The sequence below is a fragment of the Embiotoca jacksoni genome, unplaced genomic scaffold (genome assembly GCF_022577435.1).
Source record: "Embiotoca jacksoni isolate LCO1_2020_lvr unplaced genomic scaffold, fEmbJac1.0.p SCAF_39, whole genome shotgun sequence".
Classification (NCBI taxonomy): Eukaryota; Metazoa; Chordata; class Actinopteri; family Embiotocidae; genus Embiotoca; species Embiotoca jacksoni.
In genome coordinates, this window is record NW_027185391.1 from 2,905,920 (window position 1) to 2,927,693 (window position 21,774).

General features: G+C 40.7%; 1 protein-coding gene across 1 annotated transcript in view; it reads right to left on the bottom strand.

Annotated features, from left to right (window-relative positions):
- The window catches only part of sez6b (seizure related 6 homolog b), a 205,153-nt gene that overhangs the window by 114,042 nt on the left and 69,337 nt on the right, over positions 1-21,774 (bottom strand). Inside the window, exons 2-3 of the mRNA XM_069166512.1 lie at positions 11,386-11,847; positions 3,685-3,818 (exon numbers count right to left, since the gene is read on the bottom strand). Coding sequence (XP_069022613.1) covers positions 3,685-3,818; positions 11,386-11,847 — 596 coding nt within the window. The remainder of the gene's footprint in view (positions 1-3,684; positions 3,819-11,385; positions 11,848-21,774) is intronic.

Here is a 21,774-nt window from a genome sequence, read left to right on the forward strand (position 1 = left end):
TGGATATGTCGGATGTAATGACGTGCATGGGTATATCATAGCTACAATGGTATCCATAACAACAAGACAGATTGGAGGAGAGCTTAGCCGTGCAACCACGCACCTGCACATTATAGGTGAGTGTAGGTGTGTGTAGGATAAGTAAAGGGAAGAAAAACAGAGAAAGGAAAACATTTTCAGTACACAGCGGTAACTGTTCTTTTATCACACAGATTACTGGTTTGAACGCAGTGGCTAACAAACGAGCTCAGAGAAATACACACAGCAACCCGTAACAAACACAATAACTACCAAGGTGGATCAAAACGTTCAGAGACTGCTTCTGTTGCGCCTGAACAATGTGCTGCACCGTGAACGGGGCACAGACAAGCTAGAACCGCCGCCACTAAGCACTCCAAGTTCCTTCGCTCTGTGAAAATCAACGCCTGAGTTACACATGCCTTTGTGAGCAGTGGTCCGGGTGCATCTGTGATTCTTTATGCACCTGAAACTTGAGCAGATGTCTGCTCTCCAAATAAACACGTTAACGATGACAGCAGGTGTTTGTGTTCTTCTTAAAGCTTAAGATTTAAGCAGCTTTTGACAACACAGACTTAAGGTGTTTGCAGTTGTAAAGTTCTGCGTGTGTGTGTGTGTGTGTGTGTGTGTGTGTGCCGTTTGCACCCCCCCCTGAATCTGAGATTCTGAAAAAAATATAACATAAAACAATGATAACCGGAGTTTTGATGTATGTATTGAAGCAAAGTACCAGCTAAATTATTTTCCAACCTTAGTAACTAAATCCCATCGATAACTGGTTACAACAGGACAAGACAAATTCAGGCCTGATCGTAAACAGCCCTGTTCAATAAAATCTTTACTTAAATCGAACATTTTTAGAAGCAAGAAGTTGACTAAAATATCTCACCAGCAGCCCATTTCACCCAAATCAAAATACATTCCAGAATAGATGAAGAAGGTTATTAAAATGCATCAGTCGGGGAAGAGTTACAAAGCTATTTCTAAGGCGAGGCAAGTGGAGACGACTGGGAGCAACAGTGAAACTTCAAATAAGTGGTTGACCTTTCAAAATTCTGCCAAGGGCAAATCCAGGAAGTCCAAAAGAAAACATCCAACATCCATCTTTGTATGCAGTCTAAGTGGAAGACACTGCTCTGAAGCTCTAAAGCCCCCCAGTTCCAGGTCCTATCACCAACATCCACAAAGAATCAGTAACTCATTTCCTCTTTAATAATAAAAGCGGGCAGACCGTTTCAAGTAAAATTGATGTTTGGTGAATTATGCAAAGTGAAATATTGCATCCTTGCCTTTTAAAAAAGAAAATGGTTTTAACAGTGTGTCTTCAAGCATCAGCTTGTCAGCATAATTTTTGTTTGTGAACAATGATCAATTGCCCACAATCCAAGAGTCCAAATCTGTTTCTTTGAAGAACAACTTGAGTCCAGAGACACAAATGTCAGTGTCGAGAACTTATGAATTCACAGAGATGAAGAATTTATTGGCATATACCATCATGACATATTCTGACAGCACAACACAAATCTAAACGAGAAGAATGTCCTCTTTGAACTCATAATCCAAAACCTTTTCATCATGTGAGGAAACATCAGCTGGTGTTTCAGAAGTGGGAGGACTACAAAAGAATGTTTAAAATGTAATGTCGATTGATCAAATATTTCTGAAGGTCTCCTAAAATCCAGAAACAGAAGACATAAAGGAAGTGCATTTTAAAAATGAACAGTGAATTGTTCTCCTGTCAGAGCAGCTGCTATGTAAGCTGTATATCTCTGCACTTGCTGGCCTGGAGACGGCTATTGTTGATGAAAAATGTGAATGCTAATTTAAAGCCATCCATCTGACAATAGACCAACAACATGCTCAGTGTTTTAACAGCTTAAACAGGGACAATGATTCCAACACAAAAGGACGGTGTGTCTCCATTACATTCTCAAGGACAGTCAGTATGAATAAAGACTAAACCTGCAGAGGTCACTCTCTCTCTCTCTCACACACACACACACACACACACACACTATTGATTATGGTATCTGCATGTCACCCTGTCAGAAAGGCAGTCCATTTAAACAATCACACGCTCCCAGTGTGTGATTCTTTTAGGACCTACACAGAAGTTTTAGGTCCTAAAATAAAAAGTGAGGATAGCTTATTGCAATAATGCAGTAAATCATCTTTTAGTCATCAGTGAATTTGTTTGCTATCTGCACAATAATTTGGGATTGAATCTAGGAATCTGAACACAAAGCGCTGATATGTTTACACTGTGGTGAAGTACAAATGCTCTATACATGAATAAATACATATCTTCATTATTAAAACTACTCTGTGTCTTCACAAATAACACAAAACCTCATCAAAGAGTTCCATGTACTCATGCACACAGGTACAGGTACAGAGATGGTGGTGGTGGTGGTGGTGGTGTGTGTGTGTGTGTGTGTGTGTGTGTGTGTGTGTGTGTGCACTTGTGTACCTGTCTAATAGTGGAGCACGCAGTTGTTTCCAATTTATCAACAGACAAGCAAACAGGATATTTTCTAGAGTAACTATTTAATCATGTTAAAATCACGTCTAACACCCACTGCTGATGTTATGTGAATTTTGGCCAGCAGGTGTTTGAGTGTTAAAGTTCATACTTCACAGTGCCTCTGTAGCCTGAAGCAGGAATATTCAAGGTTTCGTATCCTTTGCTGCCTCAGGAGGGCTGAAGGAACCAGTCTCTTCAAACAGAACCCGTCGGGATAGTGCCGGGTGTTACGTCCACTTTTTAAGGTATATCAACTAATTTTCAAACTAGATCTAGAACGAGACCATATCATTTATATTCATGTAGCTTATTGTTCCATTACATAACCTGTTTCTTCCCTGAAGTCACGCCGGTGTTTGCATCTCTCCTCCCTCACACTGCTCAGTGATGAATGGTGGGCGTCTGCTTCGGACAGTCGCCCGGCTTCACTTCACGGCTGCTCGGGGGAGAAAAACTGCGCTGGCTCGGCGCCCATCGGATACAGAGGGTTGGCTAACTATAGCAGCTAACAATTAGTTTTTTATAGGTTCACAGCAAAGACAAACTATTCATTACTAGTACCATTATGAATAAAGGAGGCAAAAGAATAACTAAACCTAAGACACCCCGAGCAGGAGAAAGCAGGACAGTGACAGGAACAAAGAATACTCAACACTAACTGCTGAGCTAAAAATAACTACCTGAATATCTTCTTAAAAACTGGGATTAGTGAGAAAGACATTAATAGAAAGAGAAAACTGTGAGTACTTGAGTGGAAGTTTAAATGTACATTTAATTAAACATTAGGATATATGTCTTAATTGTCCTATTTTTTTTAATTTATTGTTAAAGGGAAGGAAACCCTTTTTTTAAATTTTACTTTGATCACATTTAGTATTCAGGAATGAGGATTCCTCAACACAAGCTTGCCAGAGACAAATGTTAGAAGTGAAACTTTGGTAGTTTCGTCAAGGTTTCACTTATTCACATTATTATTAATATAAAGAACCGCCACAGTTGAGACCACATAGTATGTCATTTTTCCATTTATACACAACAAATATGTATAGTAGCAGTCATTATAATAAGTGTGAGTTTTCCATGACCCCAGACTTGGATCAAGCGGACTACATAAACTGGGTGGATGTAGAAGTGGTTCTTACCTGGACCTCCACTCCGTAGCCCATGTAGACGGTGATGATGTAACTGCAGTCCATGGTGGAGTGAAAAGCAGAGCTGGACTGTGGAGGAGCCTCGATGTACCCTTCAGGCCCAGTGAGGTTCATCTGGCAGGGAACTGCAGGGGCGATAACAAAAGCATGAAAATGAGTGAATGAAAGCAGCGAGGACACACTCACACACACACACACACACATTCATTCATATTCCATGTGCAAACCAATGTTGCTTTACCATTGGCTGTTTATTGATGCTTCTCCCCTCATGATTTGATTTGTGGTCATAATGAACCCTAATTATGAACCACAGCCATTAAAACTGCTTTTAATGGGTGATTTAGAATTTTTTTTTTTTCTTTTCTTTTTTTCTTTTTTTTTTTTTTTAATCATATCCATGCATATCCCTAATGTTAACCATGTGATGTGATGTTTTGAAAAGCATTCATAAAGGATTGTTAAAATTCATGGACAGAGAGCTGAGTGGTCCAGAAGGAGCCTGATGGTGTAGTAGTCCTTCTCTATCTAAATTTCACGTTTTAACATAAACATGTTATTCATAGCAATATCAAATATTTCATATTGTTGTGTGTGCTGTCAGTAAAACATATTTGGATTTTAGACCGTATTTCCACCTACTATGAACATGTGATCCTATTTGAATACATAATGTGGGTGATGTCATAACAGCAAAGCTTTAGATGTATTATTGGTATTTTGTGTAGTAAATATTGTTACATTAATTGTTGTTACTTGTTTTGTGTCAGGTCAAGTGATGCTGAATGCTCTAAATATATCTCAGAGGTCATTTGGGAAGAAGCTGATCTGAGTGGTGTACTACCAAGCAAGTTCAACATACCTGCTCAACAAAGCTGAAACTGTCAGTCGGAGATAATCGGTACTACGACAGTGGTTCATCAGCTTTCTCTGTTAACGCTTTCTGCTTTCGGCTCTGAACGCGTTCACATAAAAGAGGTGTTTGTAGGATCTGACCATCACAAACACGGACAAGTGTTCTGACAGCAGAGCCACATCTTTTAAAAACAAGGAGCAAACTATAATCAAGTTAAACACATAATCCAAACTGAAAGCAGCCCATCTGCAGCTGCTAAATTTTGGAAGGATGTGAAAATAAAAAAATTGCTGACTGTGTGAATGTATTAGATGTATTCTCATGACATGTATAAATGTTTTAGTCTCATCATTCCACCTGCAGCCCCAGAGGAGTCAAACGGACTGAGGAGCAAATAAGAAATAAACATAAAATCATAATTCAAAGCGGTAGGTGTGTTTATGGTCAGATCTTATAAGTGGGCAACACGTGCAATGCTTTAGTGCATTGATCAGTCCCAGATGTCAGTAAAAAGAACAAATGAAATTAATCTATACCTCATAAAAACCGTAGTACACCCCTCTGGAGTTGCATTTCTCTGAGACCTCTATCAGTTGTGACACTGCTTTGGTCATCACAGCAAATTTCAAATTACAGCACACTCTAATGGTTAATTGTAATTATTAAAGGAACAAAGGAGGAAGTCAGATGACGTATTTATAAAGTTGCCATTGGAAAGATGTTGGGGTGAATGAAAAGGTCGTCAATGTTGACAATGGCATGTTTATTATTGTAACCATGGCAACAAAAATCCTTTAATCTCAACAAAGTTATTTTAAAGCAGTCTTCCCCAAAACTTAGCCAAACCTTTAACACACTGTTGTGACATAATAAGGTGTTAGTTATTTATTTTACAACAGTTTTTCTGCTGGGTGACAGACAACTGTCAGCATGTTGAAGTTGTATTCGTCCCTCAGGAGTCTCATGGAGGGACGGATCTCTGCTCTGGTCTAGAACTTTCTGACATCAGGTGAGAGGTAGAACTCAACTTCACCATGATGCTTAGATGTCTTTATCAGACTGTGGTCACCATGTGCAGATATTACACAATGTAACCCAGAACACCTCCACATGTTATGGTTCATTAGTATTGTTTAGAAAAGGTCAAACAGAGCGACCCAGCATCCATTAATCTAACCTGACTCTGTTTGATGCATGCGGCCTTTCTCAGCAGCTCATCCCTGCAGTGACATTTCAGACGGTTTCCGGTCTCCCACCTTCATCCCCCTCTGAGCTAAAGAGTGAATGATGACGAACATCCTCTCTCTCCCATCAGCCCCTTGGGGAGTGTCCACTCTGGCAGCGCTGCAGTGTTGTCGTTCACTCGTTGCCTAGATGTCTGTATTCCCGGGGTTTTGGGCAGAGTACTGTTTGTTTGTTTGGCCCTGCTGTCAACCTGCACACAGATGAACTGATTAATGAAGCTGCTCCCACGTTGCTCTTCCTGACTTGCAAAGTCCAGAAGAAATGACCACCCCGATATGCATTTCCACCATCTGACACCCTCAGGGGTGTTCAACTGCGGTCCCCGTTTGGACGTCTCAGGTTAGTGATGCAGTTGTACTTTATTTTAGCTCTGTGGTCATGTTATTATGAGCAATGCAAATAGGCTAGATATTAGCCGAGCATGTGAAAGCCGCATGGGTACTATCAAAAGAATCAAATTATGTTTGATGTCTTGTATAGAGAGGACTGCTGTGATGTTTGGATCTCATATTTTAAAGACCAAGTAAAAAAATACTTAGTAGACCACATTTTATGGAGATATTAAAAATTAAGTGACAAATTCAGATAATGTTTTGTTTAATGTTTCAAATGAAATACCCAGCACACGCATATAATATAAACTACTGTAAAGAACAGTATCTAACATATTTATGCACTTTAAGGCTATGGAACCATTTGAGAGAAATGTGGTAAAATCTTTGGTTGTCTTTTCACAGGCTAAGTTTTATGGAGGTTGTTGTGCACAGTTAATATACTGTAATGGCAAATAATGATAGTAATACTTCAAATAGGCAGTATAGGAAGGAGGTATCTATATTCAGTCCCTCCACGAAATCATGTATTATACCATAAAGAAAGCCTTTTCAAACAAAACTATTAACAAAAATAACTCAAAGGCTCTGCTCCTGTTTTCTCATCACCAAATAGAACTCTGGGCTCCAGAAGAAACCAGAACAACAGGAAGGGACAGGGTTTGTGGAGAATGTGGTCTTCACATTAAAAGTTAATCAGTGAGTTAGTGATGGAACTCGGTCCGAGCTCATTAAGAGCTTGGTTTGTAGGAGGAGGAGCTTAAAGTCAATCCTGTGTTTTACAGGCAGCCAGTGCAGAGCAGCCAGAACTGGACTGATGTGTTTTCTTTAAGAAAGGAGTTTATTTGTACTCAAACTATCTTTTCAAGTATCTTACTAATAAATGGAAGATTGGATATTTGGCCTGTAGCTGGTCAATGAATTGACATCGAGGTTGGATTTCTTCAGTAATGGTTTTACAGCTGTTATGAAGGCATCTGGGAAGATGTCTGTTTAAAGAGATGTGTTTATAATCTCGAGGGCATGACTTGAAATGCTGTTGAACACCTGTTTAAAAAAAAAAAAAAAAAAAAAAAACATTGTTGGTATCGGGTCAATACAGGAAGTGGAGAAATTATACCAGGTGAGCCTTACAAAGCTCAGTTAATGGGATAGAGATGAATGTTTCCATGGCTGCATCTGTGTTACAAGATTTTTGGAGTTTGTCTGTGTTTACATAAGTAACAACACTGGCTCTGATTGAAATGGCTTTGTCTCTGAAGAACAGTGCCAGTTCTTCACATTTTGATGCTGAGACCTGGAGGGGGCCAGGGCTAGTGTTGAGTAGCTGCTCAATAGTGGAGAACAATATTCTTTAGTTCCCAAGTTCTCTGTAATAATCTTAGAAAAGTAATCCTTTCTTGCCAGATGTATTGCTTTGTTATAGGAAGTCATGGCTTCTTTTTATATCAGTTAACCGAGTCCAGTTTTCCTCCACTTTCTTTCAGCTGCCCGACAACTTCTCTTGTTCTCTTTCACACCATTATTGTTGAACCATGGGGAGATTCGACCAGTCGACTTCTTTCTGACCTTTTAAAAGGAGCAATAGAATTTAAAACAGACAACTGAGTGTTATTAAAGTGTTCAACCATGTCATTTAAAGAGCACTCATGACTGTATGGCTCAATTGATCTCAGAATTTTGCTTCAGCACTCCCATCAAGGACTCTCTTTTGAACCAGACTCTCCCTTTTAGTCTTTGGCATGGTTGCAATCACATCATAACATACAGTGGGTACGGAAAGTATTCAGACCCCTTTACATTTTTCACTCTTTGTTTCATTGCAGCCATTTGCTAAAATCAAAAAAGTTCATTTTATTTATCATTAATGTACACTCAGCACCCAATCTTGACAGAAAAAAACAGAAATGTAGAAATTTATGCAAATTTATTAAAAAAGAAAAAGTGAAATATCACATGGTCATAAGTATTCAGACCCTTTGCTCAGTATTGAGTAGAAGCACCCTTTTGAGCTAGTACAGCCATGAGTCTTCTTGGGAATGATGCAACAAGCTTTTCACACCTGGATTTGGGGATCCTCTGCCATTCTTCCTTGCAGATCCTCTCCAGTTCCGTCAGGTTGGATGGTGAACATTGGTGGACAGCCATTTTCAGGTCTCTCCAGAGATGCTCAATTGGGTTTAGGTCAGGGCTCTGGCTGGGCCAGTCAAGAATGGTCATAGAGTTGTTCTGAAGCCACTCCTTTGTTATTTTAGCTGTGTGCTTAGGGTCATTGTCTTGTTGGAAGGTGAACCTTCGGCCCAGTCTGAGGTCCAGAGCACTCTGGAAGAGGTTTTCTTCCAGGATATCTCTGTACTTGGCCGCATTCATCTTTCCTTCAATTGCAACCGGTCGTCCTGTCCCTGCAGCTGAAAAACACCCCCATAGCATGATGCTGCCACCACCATGTTTCACTGTTGGGATTGTATTGGGCAGGTGATGAGCAGTGCCTGGTTTTCTCCACACATACCGCTTAGAATTAACGCCAAAAAGTTCAATCTTGGTCTCATCAGACCAGAGAATCTTATTTCTCATAGTCTGGGAGTCCTTCATGTGTTTTTTTTTGGCAAACTCTATGCGGGCTTTCATATGTCTTGCACTGAGGAAAGGCTTCCATCGGGCCACTCTGCCATAAAGCCCCGACCGGTGGAGGGCTGCAGTGATAGTTGACTTTGTGGAACTTTCTCCCATCTCCCTACTGCATCTCTGGAGCTCAGCCACAGTGATCTTTGGGTTCTTCTTTACCTCTCTCACCAAGGCTCTTCTCCCACGATTGCTCAGTTTGGCTGGACGGCCAGGTCTAGGAAGAGTTCTGGTCGTCCCAAACTTCTTCCATTTAAGGATTATGGAGGCCACTTGTGCTCTTAGGAACCTTGAGTGCTGCAGAAATTATTTTGTAACCTTGGCCAGATCTGTGCCTTGCCACAATTCTGTCTCTGAGCTCCTTGGACAGTTCCTTCGACCTCATGATTCTCATTTGCTCTGACATGCACTGTGAGCTGTAAGGTCTTATATAGACAGGTGTGTGCCTTTCCTAATCAAGTCCTATCAGTTTAATTAAACACAGCTGGACTCCAATGAAGGAGTAGAACCATCTCAAGGAGGATCAGAAGAAATGGACAGCATGTGAGTTAAATATGAGTGTCACAGCAAAGGGTCTGAATACTTATGACCATGTGATATTTCAGTTTTTCTTTTTTAATAAATTTGCACAAATTTCTACATTTCTGTTTTTTTCTGTCAAGATGGGGTGCTGAGTGTACATTAATGAGAAATAAAATGAACTTTTTTGATTTTAGCAAATGGCTGCAATGAAACAAAGAGTGAAAAATTTAAAGGGGTCTGAATACTTTCCGTAACCACTGTATACAGTGACAATCAGAGATAGGTAATTCACATACAGAAACATGATCCATGTGTAACCCTCTTGTTATCACCAAGTCCAGGGTGTTACCATGCTGGTGGGCGGCTTCCTTTACATGTTGGGTCTCTTCAAAGTTGTCAAGTACATTTATAAGCTCTATAGCTTTGTGGTCGTTCTTGTTATTTACATGAATATTAAAGTGTCCATTCAGAATGAACCTATCATATCTGGTGATACCTGGTGAGATCAACTCAGAGTTCCTGCAGAAATAATGACGAGTACGTTGGTGGCCGATACACTGATCATATTCAAATGATGTAAATTCACAGAGGTCAATGTCATTACACCCAAACTGTGATCCCTCTTCCTCTCTTGTTTTGTCTAACTGACTGATAGAATTTATAGTTAGGAGGACAAGCCTCTATCAGAGTTGCTTCACCAGTAGTGTTGTTAAGCCACGTTTCAACAAGGAACATAGTTCGGAGTGGTGTGTGCTGCCATGTTTGTTGTTCTGTCCTGTGTGTGCTGCGTGGGGGGAGAGATCAATCTGTCCTTTGACCTCATCTTGTTTTGGCCGGGCACTCCAAGGGCATGACGTAGGTTGGCGCCAAGAAGTCTGGATCCAGTGAAGTTCAGATGAACTCCATCAGGTTGAAACGCTCCTTTCGTTTCCAGAAAGTGTTAAAATTGTCAATAAAACATATCCCATGGTTAAAGCATGTTCATGTCAGCCATGTATTCAGGATCAGGAGTCGACTGAATGATTCACTTCCTTTCTTGCAAGTAGGAATTGGTCGAGAAATAAACACACCTTGCGGTTGATAGTCACTCAGTGTTTTCAGCCGCGGTGTAAAATATTGTTTCGGAGTCTTGTTCACAGGATGTCCAAAGACCCCATGTGGATCAGAACCCTCAGACTTCTTGGACGAGTTGAGAGGATAACTGGGAGTAGGTCCGTTAACTCCTTGACAGTTGTGTTAGCCATGCACAGATTTTCAGTCTTTGCCATTTTAACGTGCTTGGTGATGGCGTCCCCTATTAAAATAGTGTCTGGTGTCTGACTGGCTTCAGTGTTTCTTCTGGCTGTCGGTCTGGCAGTGATTTTGGCGCTTTTTTCTCTTGCTTCGATTAGACTTATTGCTGGTAATATAACTAGCTTCCTTGGTTCCCACATACTCAGTGTTATCACACACTTAATCCTGAGCCAGTGGCTCGTACCTGTTGTGCAGGGAGAGTTCCAGTGGTGGAGTGAACGTTGGAGTTGTGTTCCTGATGCATTTGCTTCAGCGGCAGACAACATCAAACTGAGTCCTGGCTGATGTTTTGGGCCTTGCTCCAGTACAATGTGTCACCAGGGACGGCAGGTGCAGCGGCCTCAGCTGCTAATCCAGAATTTCGGACGACGTCAGAATAAATCCTGGGAGCTGGCCCAGCTGGTGCAGTGACATTAGGACATATCCAGGGGAGGGTGTCAGCCAAGTATGTGGCAGAAGGCTCGACATCTGTAGCCCCTCGTATAAAAATCTGTCTGTCCACCTTCATTTTGTATGTTGGCTGCTACAGAGTCAATGAGGTAGTGCTTACAAAAAAAAAAAAAAAAAATGTTTTCTCAACTTGCAATTTTTTAGAATTCCCACAATTTTACGCAAAAATAAAAAAAAAATCATTTAAAACTCCACAAATTACATCGAAATCTTTGAGAAAATCTGCTGCAAAATGACACATTTTTGATCATAATCACCAGAAAACTGCGAAATCCTGGAGGGACTATTTACCTGACAGCAACTGCACAATGCATGTACTTATGAAGACTGAATATTTTTCCCTATGATTTGTCTAAATAAGAGTGTTCTTACCTGAACTCTGCATGGTGGTGGTGGTGGTGGTTTCGGTCTCCTCTTTGTCACTTCCTGGTCTCGCATCTTCCGCCCTCGCAGCAGTAGCAGCAGAGGGAATGATGGTAGGAAGCTGTGGATCTTTTAAGACCCTGCTGCTGGCTGCTAATGTGTGCACAGTGAGGCTTGTTTTCATATTTGCGCTTTCAGCCCTTTCATCTTTGTTATCCAGCGCAGCTCCTGACGGTGGGGTGGAGGAGGTGGGCTGAGGGCTGGATCCTCCGCTGTCTTCAAAGTAGCTGGGCTGACCGTGAGGGCCGAGTGGGGCCCGGTGCTGTGGGGGGGTTCTGTAGACCGCATGGTGATCTGGGACATTGACCGGAGGGACGGTGGTGACCACAGGGAGCCTCCTGCCCATTTCCTGGGTGGTGGAGTGAAGGTTGGCCCTGCTCTCCGGGGTGATAGATGGACCATCAACAGAGGCTGCAGAGAATGAAAGAGAATTTTAGATGGATGTTGATTCATACCACAGACTTAATCAGCACTCAACCAGGCAGGGGCAGAGATTTCTGGCTCTAAACATCTCCATTCACAGCCATCAACACCTTGCCAATCTATTTTTTAATTTATAAATGGAGAATTTACAGCAAACAGCCTTAGGTCATGGCAAATCCTTTGAGTAAAGAGGGCAGCTAATCGGAAGGTTTGTGGTTTCGATCCCCGGCTTCTCCTGTCCACACGCCGAAGTGTCCTTGGGCAAGACACTGAACTCCAAGTCGCTCCTGTACCATTGGTGTGTAATGTGTGTGAATATATTCCTGATGGCGAGCACCTTGGCTCAGCTCCATTAGTGTGTTAATGGAAAACAGTGTAAAACTTAGAGACTGCTAAGGTGATAAAGCCCTCCATAAGTAAAGACCATTTACTATTCACTAAAAACTGATTTTCTATTTTTTTTTCTATCACTTTATTGTCTTCAGGGCAGTATATAGAATTTCTAAATTTTCTGGTAAAAAAAAAAAAGCTACTAAGATGTATGACGATGTAAGACGGTATGGATCCCATTGAGGAGCAAAAACGGGAAAGTACGCCCATTTGTACAATTTCTTGTCCTAGCCGTCCGTGTGATGGCTGGCTTCTTCCCCACTTTTGAATGTGGCCAATCAGAGCAGCTACAAAGACTTTCTCCTTTAAAATGTGGTTGAAAAACTAGTTTATTTCAGGTGCAACCCAGCATCTGCCCTACTAAGTGGCCTTTAACTTATTAAGTGGACCCTAGAGCCCGTTCTTTTCAACCTCAGTGCATATTAACATTCTACCATCTCCAAGTACAGGTACAGAGCACACAGCAGACTCTACTGCACAAAAATTAAATAGAATACACATAACAGTTTTAGAAACCAGCTAGTGCTCCTTTATTAGAAAACCACCTGATTCCACATCCTCTGTATGCCAGTTTAATATCACCTTAACACGTTTTTATGAATAGATTCCTGTTCAAACTAAGCCCACCTACAACGCAGGGCATTGCACTAATTTTCAAAGCCACCTAAAGGCCTCAGGTTCCCGAGAAGATGCCCACTTTGCCTAGTTTTTAATCTCAACTTCACAGCAGTATCGAGAAAATTAATTTTCCTTTTAATTAAACTGTTATGAGCAGGTCGTTCAGGCCATAACAATGATGGGAGGTCCACAGTAAAACTGGATTAACTCAACATTTTAGTGCAAAAATCAGAAGACAACGCAACAAAATGTCAAAGGCTGCCATGAGCCCGGCTGTCTGTGGAGAGAGAGAGAAAGCAAACAATGAGGGAGCCTAGCTTTATGCTCTTCCTCTCAGGTGCAGCTGGTCAACAATCAAGGGCAGGCGAAGCTCCACAACTAAACTGGAAACCATGCCTGCAAGGTAAAAGGACAGGGCCAAACAGAACACATCAGCACAGCAGGTGGGTGGAGATAACACCTACAACAGAAAGCACAGAGAGCAAAACAGGAAGGAAGAGTGGACGGCCTGGACTGCATCTTCTTTCTCCGGTCCGGCATATCGATCAAATAACCACACGCAGTCACACGGCTCTTAACTGTATCTGGCACACTAAACTTCAACTGAAAGGGGGGGAACTACTAAAGGCAACAAGACTGAAACTTGATCACCTTCCTCAAACTGACAATACTCGGCCTGAGCTGACTTAATCTTCTGGCTGGATTTGCCCATCATCTGACTAGTGTGACACAGTTTACAATACGCCGAGGCGTTCAGTACACAATCATAGGTTTCCTGGACCCCTAAATGCCCAGCAATGCTATTATGAAGGATTCAACAGCAACTGCCTGAATTTGGATGGAACCACCACCCGAGTAACCTGATCCATCTCCATATTGTCAACTACACGAGTCCAGTTCTCATCAGCATGCGTTCTTGTAGAAAATAACCATTTCGCAACCTTTCTAGTTTGCTCTCCAACTTGAACAAACGGGTCAGCGTGGGATCTAGAGCCTGCTCTGCAATCAGTTCCTCTACTGACCGATGGCAAAGGCCATGGACAGAGCACAACCTTATCCTGAACCTTGTCAGAGACTACACACTGAAAAGAGAGCAGTAAAGAACCAGCTTGTGTGGACTCCTCACGCTCTCCTGAGCTCGACCTGCTCATTTCGTAGGGTCCTGCACAAACAGGAAAAAGATGTGGGTGCTTCTCACACTCATCCGGTTCTAAAGCGCACTGAGGTGATGCTGTCATTGCCAAAAGTGGTGGAACATCCTTCCATACTCTTGCTTCAGTAAAGTCATTCCCCAAGATAATGTCTACCCCTTTCCACTGGCAACAAATCACACAGTCCCATGACCACTTCACCATCAACTAAGCCAGAGAACAAGTTGAAGCGGTGCAGCGGCACAGAGCTAGGAACCAAACTAATACCACCTACTGGAGTCATTTCACCAGTGTCAGTATCTGATGAAAAAGGCAATAACCCTTCCAAAATTAAACTCTGTACTCTACCTGTATCTCAAGTTTTTTACCAGTTTCTTCTCTGCATCCCCCAGAGACACAAACCCCTCCGTCATGAAAGGCACGCAAGCTTCATTAGCTTTGCGGCGTGACATCGCACGACATTTGACTCTGTACTAGTGACCCCTGAGCAACTTCCTCTCGGGTAAAGCTGGTCACCAATCAAGGGCAGGCAGAGCCCCACAACAGCAAGGTAAAAGGACAGGGCCAAGCAGTGGGTGGAGACATCACCTACAACAGAAAGCACAGGGAGCAAAACAGAAAGGAAGAGCGGATAGCCTGGACCGTCACAAAATATTTCACGATATTCAATTATGCAATATCATTAAAAACTGATTTTCTCAAATTACCTGTATTCTGTAGCACAATATAAAAATACATTATTTCAATGATTTATATTGATGTAATGCTGAAAACCTTCTCTATGCATTTGATACTTCAAGGCTGAACTATTGTAATTATTTATTATCAGGACATCCCAGTAAGTCTGACAAGCCTCCAGTTGATCTGAAATGCTGCAGTGGGAGTTCTGTCAAGATTTAGACACAGATCATATTTCTTCCAAATTAGTTTCTCTTCATTAGCACCCTGTAAAATCATGAATAAAATGTAAAATCCTTCTCTTTACATATAAAGCCCTTAATGACCAAGTTCCATCCCATCTTAGAGACCTCATACCACCATACCACCCCAATGCATGCTTTGTACTCAGAGTTCAGGCCGACTCATAGATCCTAGAGTTTCCAAAATCAGAAGTGGAAGCAGAGCCTTTAACTTTCAGTCTCCTCTCCTGTGGACCTATCACCTGTTTAACATTCACCTTGAAACTTTCCTTTTTGATAAAGTTTATGGTTTCCGTTGGCTGTTGCAGTCTTCTCGCTCAAGTAGGAAATTTTTTTTTTCTATAACACTGTATGTGTTGGGGTGTTAGAATACTGACTCAAGTGCAAAACCAAAACACAAATAAACACTTGAATAACAGAGGTCCAAACATCTAAATTCAACCACAAGGGAACAATCCAAAAGCTTAGTTTCATACAATACAGACGTACAGGAGGGAACGGCAAAATCCAAAAAGGCAAAAGAGGGTCAAAGCATAAAAACACTCCCAAAATGCTGGCAGGAACTCTGGAGAGACGAGCCGACACACAATAGCTGACAGAACAATGACACGCGAGGAAGGGAGCATGTAGACCTTATACACAGGAGGGCAGGGAGATAATTACACACAGGTGGAAACAATCAGGGCAGGAAGGCAATCACAAAGGTGGGACAACACGAGGACAGGAAGTGAGTGACCAAAATAAAACAGGAAATGAACAGGAAAAACCTCAAAAAGGACAGAAAGATATAATGATGAGGATAAGGCAAAAAGACAAACTGATGACAGATAGTGAAAGTATGGTCTCAACTGTGCAATTTACAATGTCTGTACATGACTGATGTTGATTTAATACGATATAAAGAAAACTGAATTGAATTTAGCAGTTCTTTAGATGTCTCTATTGGCATTCTGCTGTAAGTACTGGACTTTTCTTCTGTAAACTGTTCATCTTAACTGAATGTGTATAGGTGTATACTGTATATGTTAGGTGTAAACTGTTACCTTGTTTGTCTGTTCAACAGAAGAAATAAACCAAAATTCAAATATTCAGCAGAGCAGGTTCCAAAGACTCTGCCACTGATTCATCGCACACTTGAAATATGAATTTTATTTCACGGCGCTGCAGTGATTTTGACAGCACAAAGTATAACTTTATGGCCACAGAATAAATCTAAAATTCAGTCACCCTCTTTATCTCGGTCTGTTCACTTCTCTGCTTCGCTGTATTTCATCCTGACATCCAGGCACAGAGGACCTGTCTCATGGTCCTGGATGGAGACACATTCCTTCACAAGAAAACTCATTCCATCTTTCAAAGGTGAATGTTGTCCATATATATTCATGTGGAGTGGTGCATAAGTGCTCATCAGACTGGAGACTTCTTGTAAAAAGCAAAAACGTACAACCCAAACAATTCTCATAAATGGCTCCCATCAGTGGCTTCTTCCCTCCCTGTAATAAGACTCAATATTCTTTCCTGAGGAGATTTGATGAGCCGCTATAATTCTGCCACTGCAATAATCAGGACTGCCCTCCCAAGTGCACCTGTGAGATCTAATCTGAGACCCCTTCAGGAGGCCATCATCCACTGAGGGAAGTCTTATGTTTCCTTAACAATGTGTCATTTCCACCATAATAGCTCTGACTCTCTGCTGGCTAATAGCCATCTCCTTCAAATAATCAGGCTTTATTGTATCTCTTCCATTTCCCAGCCAGCACTTTACTTGTCAAACGCATACAGTTCTTTGCACACAATCAAGCACATTGACATATAAATCTAGAACAAAAAATAATAATAAGCAATGAGACAGACCTCCCAAATGACTGACTGCAGTTTTGTCTTCACCTTGCAGGTGCAAGGTGTAAAAGGTGTAAAAGGTAATACACACACTCTGAGTTTTGATTGGATCAAAGTTAATCATGTGTTTGGAGACGTGGTCTTGGTTTTTGTCTAATAAAGTCAGACAGACAAAAAAGTGTAGATGCTATTTATTGCACACTGAATGGAACTTCTTCTATATTTAGATTATAGACACGTTTTTGTTCCACATGTTCAGATATGTGTACAGTCAGCACTCTGGGTAAATTACTAAAGCTTAAATGAATAACTACGCTAAAATGAAACATACTTGACATGTCACATCAAACTGTGAGAAAAATATAGTTATAAATGCAGGGATTTTTTTTTTTGCAGCTTCAATAATGTTTACAAAAAGGAAGGGTTGAACAACAGTTTAAGTCAAAAGAAAAAGATGAGTCAGACTATTATTGTCTGCCTTGATGTTCAATTTTCATGTTAGATCAGGAGAAAATCAAAGGAACAATGAAAAAAACATGTTCAAATCTATTGAAACAAAGACTGACATATCACTTTTATGCATAGCATGTATGTTCTGCAAAATGTATACAGCATCAAGAGATTCATGTATTCAGTGCCTCATCTTGAGATACGTCCCCCAGAAAACAGCTCAGCAGGGCCTTGAAACAACAAATATCTCCATAGTAATTGGTTTTCTGTATCATGTTCGTGTACCTGTCATGTATGTTTTGAACTTATATTTCAGTTTATTATATCTGACGTCACACACACTATTTGGTATTTATATAAACTCTGCATCATGAAGTCGTGCTTGTATCCTGCTTGTGTTCCAGTTTTTCCTCATTAACGCATACTGATGCATCAAGGTGCTCCACTATCAAATCAGGTCATCTCACTTCTCTAGTCTTCAGTGTTCTATTGCATATCACTGTTTTGTTAGTGCTCGTAAAGATGTGCTAATAATAGTACACAACATTGAAGCCTTCCATATACCAGCGAGCAACAGAAGCTCTCAGTGAAGAGGTCAGTTGCTTCTTTAAACTGTGAGCCTGATCTGTCACTAACTTTAATGGAGTACCGGTTGCAACCAAAACCACACTTGTTGAAATAATTGGTTCTGAAACCTCCCAAACTTTAACCATAGCAGCTGTAGATCAGAAAATACCAACATGAATTGTGACAAAGTGATCTGAAAAGATTTGGGAGGGTTCTGTTAAAATATGATGCTGCTCAGAACTGTTGTTTGGTGTATTTTTGCATGTTGACATTTAGTTAGAAGGACTGGTGGTGTTCAGTGATGTTTGGCTGTTGACAGTTTCTGCTTTTTACATAAATTATTTGTCTGATTTGTAAATTAATTCTTGTTAAAAACAAACAAATCATTTATTTCCATTATAGATCAATAATGTTTAATGAAGACATGGTGTTTAATCAGAATAATAAGATGTAAAAGTGCCATTTAAAAGCCAATCAAATTGCATATCAAGTCCAATTTGCATTGCATTGATTTATGAGGTCCATTATTAGGGCCTGACTCCATCCAGGAGTCAGCTTCTTCTAATTAGACTGTTTGTGATTCTCTTTAATCGGTGAATCGTTCAGCTGTCAGTCCTGCCTCAACTAGTCAAATGAGTGCTCATTACAGTTCCTCCACTGACATTTCTTTCAATTCCAAACAATATCCTCATCAAACAGTAATATTTCAATATTCTTACAACAAAATTAATTCTGATTGGCAATCACCCAAACATTAAGAGTAGCATGAGGACACAGACATCCACAAATGTATCATTAAAGTAGTTCCTGCTACTGTTCTCATGCCAGTTTAATAAATAGTATAGATAAATGGGAAATGTGCCTGTAAAACACCAGATGAAACTATAAAATCAAGACTCAGCATCACTTAGTTTTAGAAACTGACATCTCAAGCATATGTTAAGAGGACATGTTTGAATCTGTTCAGCACACTCGTTGTTCTTTTTAGCTTTGATTGGAAGCACAATGAAAGGTGTGAATTCTTCCCGATAGTGTCGGTGTTACTGAGCTGAATCAGGTAGATGTCAGTTTTCCAGCACTGGATCTACTCTACTCAACTACTCGCTTTCGGTACCAGGCACGGTTCTGGATTTCATTTTCCACTGCAGATAGTAGTCCCTCGATGTTGTGTTTTTACTATAAAACTGCTGTGATGTCACCAGTGTTGGGAAGGTTACTTTTAAACACAAATAGGTTACTAATTACTAATTACCGTGTTTGAAATGTTCTTCAGTATAAGTTCAATTGAAATTGTAATCTTTTGGTTTCAAAGCACAACCACCAAACAAATCAAAAGTATGTATATGAACAACAAACTCTGAGTGAGGTAACGATACATGTTACCATCACCTTCAAGCACGTCTGCATTCAGGTCAACCCTCTGCTGAGTGATGACAGAACCACGAATATGGCTAAGTAATAATCACAGTTTTTTCACACTGGTTCCTGAATGACTCTTTTTAAATCTCTCTTCGTCCAATCCGACATGGCTGTGTGCCTCGGTGGGGTTGGTTGGAGCAACGCTGATTGATTTAATTGGCAGATGAGAGATGGTGCAAATTCAAACAAGAAATTGACTCAAAATGTGAGCACACACTGCCAAAAGAATGGAGCCTTCCCAGACGTAGACAGAAGGAAGTCTCATCCAGCAAAAAAGATGGAAAGCATTCAAGTAAATATTATTTGACAAAGAGACGTTCTACTGAAAAGAAGGCATGTGGATGTAACCCCTTTGTAATCACCAACATGTACAATAGTGACTATAATTTAAATATGTATTTGATCAATAACTGGACCTGGTTAAAATTGTCTGAAGTTGAAGTAAAAGATGTTAGGCTTTTTTATGCACATAAAATGCATACTTTGTTAAAATCCATGTTAGTGAGCACGTTGTTTACAATAATCCATCCACCTGACTGGTGTGGCACATCAGGCTGCTGACTAAACAGCAGGATGATTGCTGTTTAATCAGCATCATGCCTGGACTGACTGCACCTCTAAAATGTGTAGTTTTATCTTGCAACACAATGCCACAGATGTCAAATGTTTTGAGAAAGCATGCTGACAGCAGGAATGTCCACCAGAGCTGTTGCCACTCAGCCCAGCTCAGGACAGGTACACCTTTGACCCGCAAGATCATCTACAGATCAGCAACTCAGCAATTTGAAAAAAATATATATTCTGAGTGACGGTAATGTGCTAATTTAATAGTAATTGCTATTGGGTTGCCCTGCTAATACATGAAATTGTATTTGTATTTTTCATACAAAGTGGGATATAATAATGTCAGCCCACTGTTGAAGACAATGCAGGAATTTGCTTTGATTTGCAAAATGGACTCCTGCTCAAATTATTCTGATGCGTTGCATGTTAAGATGTTGTGAAGTGATCGGGAATTTATGAGTTACTCAACGTCAGGAGATCTGAAATTAGTAAGGATATTGCTTTGCTTCACACTGTGAATACTTTGAGACTTTAATCATTGATATGTGATATGTGTTGTGCACTGATATGTTGAGAAGTAATTTAAACAAGAGTAGTGGTCGTGCAGCCAGTAACTAGGATTTAATTCAATGTCACTGGTTCTCTTCTCACAGACCAGCAACTCATTTTGTTCAAAAGATCAAGCTGTACCGCTTCATTTGATTTATGCGCCATCTTGTTGTGATGAGTATTTCCTGAAGAATTCAAACGAGAAGAAGGGAAATAAATTTGGGTGGCTGTTATGTTAGTTGAATTTTTAACCCTTAGAGTGTGACTAACACTAACCTGAGTTTTCCTTGCCTGCACTAACACATTTCTGGTGTCTGGAGTCAGATTTGTCCCTCCTGGTGTCCTGTAACGTGTTTCTCGAGGACAGGGTCTGCTGGGCTGTATTACACCACAGTGTTAGCTCTGCAGTCAAGTAACTGATATGTACATCACAATCAGTCAATGTGAGATTAAACATCAGGGTCATAAAAAACATATAAGCCTTTTAGTGTCAATAAGACACTAATAATAATAATAATAATAATAATAATAATAATAATAATAAGCCTGCCTATTGGCCGACGTTATTGACACAAGTGCTGAGCTCCACCAAGAAAAAAACTGTTCCGTTCCTTTCTTGTGCTTTTCCTTCACTTCAGAGGCTGTTTTTTTTTTGTTTTTTGTTTTTTTTCTGTCTTTTTGTGATGAAGCAAGAGGACGAATGTGAAAAAGGGCAAAGAACTTTCAGAAACACTTTAATGTCGTTCCCCTGAGCTGTTCAAGAGCCACAAAAGATTTTAAACCCTCTTTCAATCCAAATCTATATGATCACAGTTCACAGTAGTTTACAGTAGGAGACAGTCAGGCCAGGATGAAAGGACCCGCTGTGTGCTTCCCAAGCCTGATCATTGGATTATTTCTAAACACTCAGTGGTTCCACAAACATCCAGCCCAACCACAGGATATCCAACACTTTTCTTCAAAAGCATCTATGTCCAATGGAGAAGAAGGTGTTTTTGTATTGTAAGGACAGAAAGTGTTTCAGTCCTGTCCTTCTCGCATATGTAGAAATATTTTAACAACCAAAATCAGTGCACTGTGGAGGGGATGTGATATCTGCCTTCATCTATCTGCCAAAAGAAGAATACAGAGCACTTCTTCAGTGTCTGTCTGTATAGAGAGGAGCATCTGGATCAAACAGCTGTCTCGCTGTGAATGAACCCGAAACAGACATGAAAGAAGGAGAACAAAGAGAAACAGACTCCTTCTGTGCCTTTTAATAGGATTTCCTTTATTTCTGCTTCTCCAAGCTAGATTGCCTGACCACTTAATGTGAGTGCAGCTAAGGAGGCACTGAAAGGATTCCAGCAGGCCGTGGCCATGTGTTTGTGACGCACTGTAACTATGGTGGTAAAAGGGTCAAGCGGGAGTCTGAGTGTGTGCAGCTTTGTGCTTTCAAAGATGATGCA